A 3,771-nucleotide genomic window follows, 5' to 3' on the forward strand; every position below is an offset into this window, starting at 1 on the left:
CTGCATCAATTTCATTTTTGGTTACACTAAAATATAATTAAAAGAGAAAATCCTGATATAAATTTAAATGAATATTAAAGTACTGCATTATATTTTATAAGCAGCACAATTTGCAATTCAGGGGGACCATCAAAGATACCTGAATAAATTCTTCATAAGCCCATACTGAATGGACTGGTCATATTGATATTGAAGTTTTAATTATGTCATTATATTTTTATTGATTCATAAGCTTTGTAGATCACCTAGAAGACTTAGCTGATGAGAACATAAAAAAGCCACACAAAATCATAAACAAATATAACATACCTCCTAAGACAGTGATGGCGAATCTTTTAGAGACCGAGTGCCCAAAAACTGGCCCTGTCCCCACTCCACCCTCCTGCCCCGCCCCACTCTGCCCCCATCCCCTGCCCCCCCCACCCACAGAATCACTCACCGCCTCCACGGCCCGCTGCAGATTGCCCAGGCAGCCCAGCAGCTCTATGGCAGCCACACCCTCTGCCCGCGCCCTGCAGCATCAACTGCATGATGGGGTGTGAGGGCAGAGTCTTGTCTATGCTGCCTGGCTGCCATGTCCTTGGCTGCGCTGCTCCGTGTGGACCACGCTCGAGGGTGACTCTCCTTCAGGGGGGCTGCTGGAGAGGAGGGGGTCGTGGGGGGAGGCAAGGCTGGGGCAATGGCACGTGTGCCCACAGAGAGGGCTCCAAATGCCGCCTTTGGTACCCATGCCATAGGTTTGCCACCACTGTCCTAAGATAACACATCTTTCTCTGCAGTGGATGCAATTTGATAATTTAAAATCATCATCATCCAATCCTATATCTTGAAATGTCTGATACAGACCGAAAGGGCAAGGGAGATTCTGCGAATTCTGAAACTCACTTTGCTCTATCACTCATATCGAAATTGGAGAATTTTTACATTTTCCTTGCAAAGTTGGCAGGGATCTTGGTGTGAAGTTAACTATTGCTGTCACATTCCTTACTTGCACTTTTTACACTTATTTGGTCTCTTTGCTCTAAATAAAGCTTCTCTATATTGGCTAAGTGAAAATTCCAAGAAGATTCAGAGTGTAAAATTTAAACCTGTGTTTCCCTGTAAGGCTATTCTCCTGTCACAGCACTGCATCATTTTTCAGAAACAGGAAAACTGAAAATACTCCAAGTAGTAAATGTAATATTTAATCCATCGCAAGCTGTATTCTGTGAAACTCATTCTTGATCAAATAATTGCAAAACTTGGGTATGAACAATCAACTTTTCTTTTAATCGTTTAAAATGTACAATGAAATTTGTTTCTCGCTGAGGCCCACATACACACAATCTGATGGGGGGGGGAAATTATACACAATTTGTGAATCTCAACGAATTTTGTATTATGCTAAAAAAAATTCCAAATAACATATTTAAGTGACCATGACTCTTCAAAAGTTCAGCAAGGTGGAAGGTACACCTGGAATCCTTTTGCCTTATCCTACACTTTTGTTCAAAACTGTTCTCCGTTGTTACTCCTGAAAATTATGTACCACAAATAATAATTTTAAACTGATAAATTGAACTTTTAGGGTTCAATTTACTGTCCCACAGTAAAATGGTGTGAGGGGAAAAAGGTTAAACAAGTTAGAAAAACACCTTTAATGTGTAGCTTGATCCTTAGCTTATCAGAAGTGTGAGTTCTTGAGCTTCTTCATTTTCTTCAGCTTCTTCGGTTCTCTGCTGTTGAAACACAAAATGGCTTTAGGAGAAACCAGGTGACCATCTTTTCTTTTTCTCCCTTAAATTCAGAGAACAGGGGGCTTGTTTGGCCAGGTTGAAAATTTCATCGAGCCCAGCAGCCCCCTTTCACCGCATATGGCAAACCAAAGGCCTCTGCAGTTCACCGAGATGGGTAGTGAAGAATTAGATTCCCCAGTATTCATTGAGGACTTTCCACCCACAAGAGGCACCAATGTGAACAACAGCAACAATAATGCTAACAACAATGCAACAATACAGTAAGAACTAAAGTTGGAATTAAAAAATGGGAACAGTTAGAATATAGGATCCAAAATTGTATAGTAACATTCATTTCAGAAGAATACTCTAGGTGGGACCTGGAATGTTTTAAAGGAGTCCTTTTTCCAAACCATACAGGATGAAACAGTACAGCAGTCTAACAAATTGTGTAAAAGAAAAATAATGTTTTATGAAAAGGACTCTGCATTTGCTACAAAAGATATAAATCAGGTTGCCTTAACCAATATTTCCAGGAATCCTGACATTATAGGTTAATTAGCTTAATGATCTCTCTGTCTGTCATTGGAGTCTGCATATGTTCCAGTGGCTGGTTACAAGGACTTAAGTTCTTCACCAAAGGTTTATGGCCAGACTCAATTAGGACAGGTCTTATTAGGGACCAGTAATTAATTAAAGAACATAAAGTAGGAAAAATAGTTCTGGAAACAAAAGGATATAAACAGTTGAACAGAAGGATCTTTTCTGAGACTATTGCTTCATTTATTATTTGAAATTGGGATTAGCGATGAAGTGGCCAAAACTGCTGCTGATGTCAAATTTTTACTGTACTATTAAAACCAAAAGAAACAACAAAAGTATTCCAAAAATACTTTTTCAGACTGTAGAAATTATTGTAGAATTATAATAACTATTTTGGTTCAGTATACATAGATGCAAACTGATGTCTGGGACGAACAATCCAACTTTTGTATATTCTGTAGTGTAATGCACTCAGAATGATTGAGCAGGAACAAAACATTTGAACTCTAGTAGAATGCCCAGTCAAGAACAAAAGCAAAAACAAATTAAAACATTCAGGTGGCATTTTCAAATTCTGGACTACATTACATCAAGAACTGGGGTTCTTCATGATCTCCCACAAGTCATATTGATTGTGCAGTTCTTACTATGGTTTCACCTGAATTCAACCATTCATAGTCAGTCTTTGGTGATCTGATTTTAAGGCACCATCAGATTTTGTAAACTGGAAAATCACAAATGGGCAACTTACAGTATTGCATCAGTTATGTTAAATATACACAGATATATAGGAAAATAAAATGGAAAAGACCATGGTATTTCATCAGCATCTGATCAATATCCCAGAATAGTTAGTTTCCAAGTATCTCAGGATAATTTATTACATTTCACTAAAAAGCATAAGCAAATGAACACTAATTAGTTGATTTGAACAGGGTACTGTGATTTAATCATCAGTGTTTTGCTTCCCAGGATGACATATGAGAATGAATTGAACGACCAGAAGATGGTACCACCATTTCCTCATTCGTTTCACCTCAGTGAGTTCTGCCAAACTTCCTTCTGTCAAATACACTCTTTCTTGTCCAAATAATGCAAGGCTGCCCCCAACTAGGAGATACTACAGGATTAGTTTCAAATTCTCTGTCTTTGGGGCTGGGAGATAATTGTTGCTCTAACAAAGGATCTATGTAATTCTGTGTATTTACATATTTCTAGATCAAGATGTATTAGCCCAGTAAAAACATTATGTTATTTACTTGTAGCTCAGCTGTATACATCTGTTATCATTATATCATTTTTTTGTTTCCCAGCCAAGCAATATTCTATTCAAACTGAAAAGCAGCAAGACAAAATGAGCAAATTATCAGCAACCAATGTCAGGTGCTCTTCAGAACGACAATTTTCCACTCAGCAGGTAAATGTAAACTCAGATCGTTTAAGTTTATTCACACTTGATTAACTTATCCACATTTGACTAGAAAAGAGACTTACAATTCTATCAGCAATTGAC

The 3,771-nt window shown here is 38.1% G+C and overlaps 1 protein-coding gene across 1 annotated transcript; it reads left to right on the plus strand.

Annotated features, from left to right (window-relative positions):
- Positions 1-1,792: 1,792 nt before the first annotated feature.
- Positions 1,793-3,745, plus strand: LOC107301364 (voltage-dependent L-type calcium channel subunit alpha-1S-like). Its single transcript, XM_015830599.1, has 3 exons — positions 1,793-1,996; positions 3,231-3,298; positions 3,572-3,745. The coding sequence occupies exons 1-3, from the start codon at positions 1,854-1,856 to the stop codon at positions 3,718-3,720; spliced, it is 360 nt and encodes a 119-aa protein (XP_015686085.1). The 5' UTR covers positions 1,793-1,853; the 3' UTR covers positions 3,721-3,745.
- Positions 3,746-3,771: the final 26 nt, after the last annotated feature.

Source organism: Protobothrops mucrosquamatus, unplaced genomic scaffold (genome assembly GCF_001527695.2).
Source record: "Protobothrops mucrosquamatus isolate PMUCROS unplaced genomic scaffold, P.Mucros_1.0 scaffold11909, whole genome shotgun sequence".
Lineage (NCBI taxonomy): Eukaryota > Metazoa > Chordata > Lepidosauria > Squamata > Viperidae > Protobothrops > Protobothrops mucrosquamatus.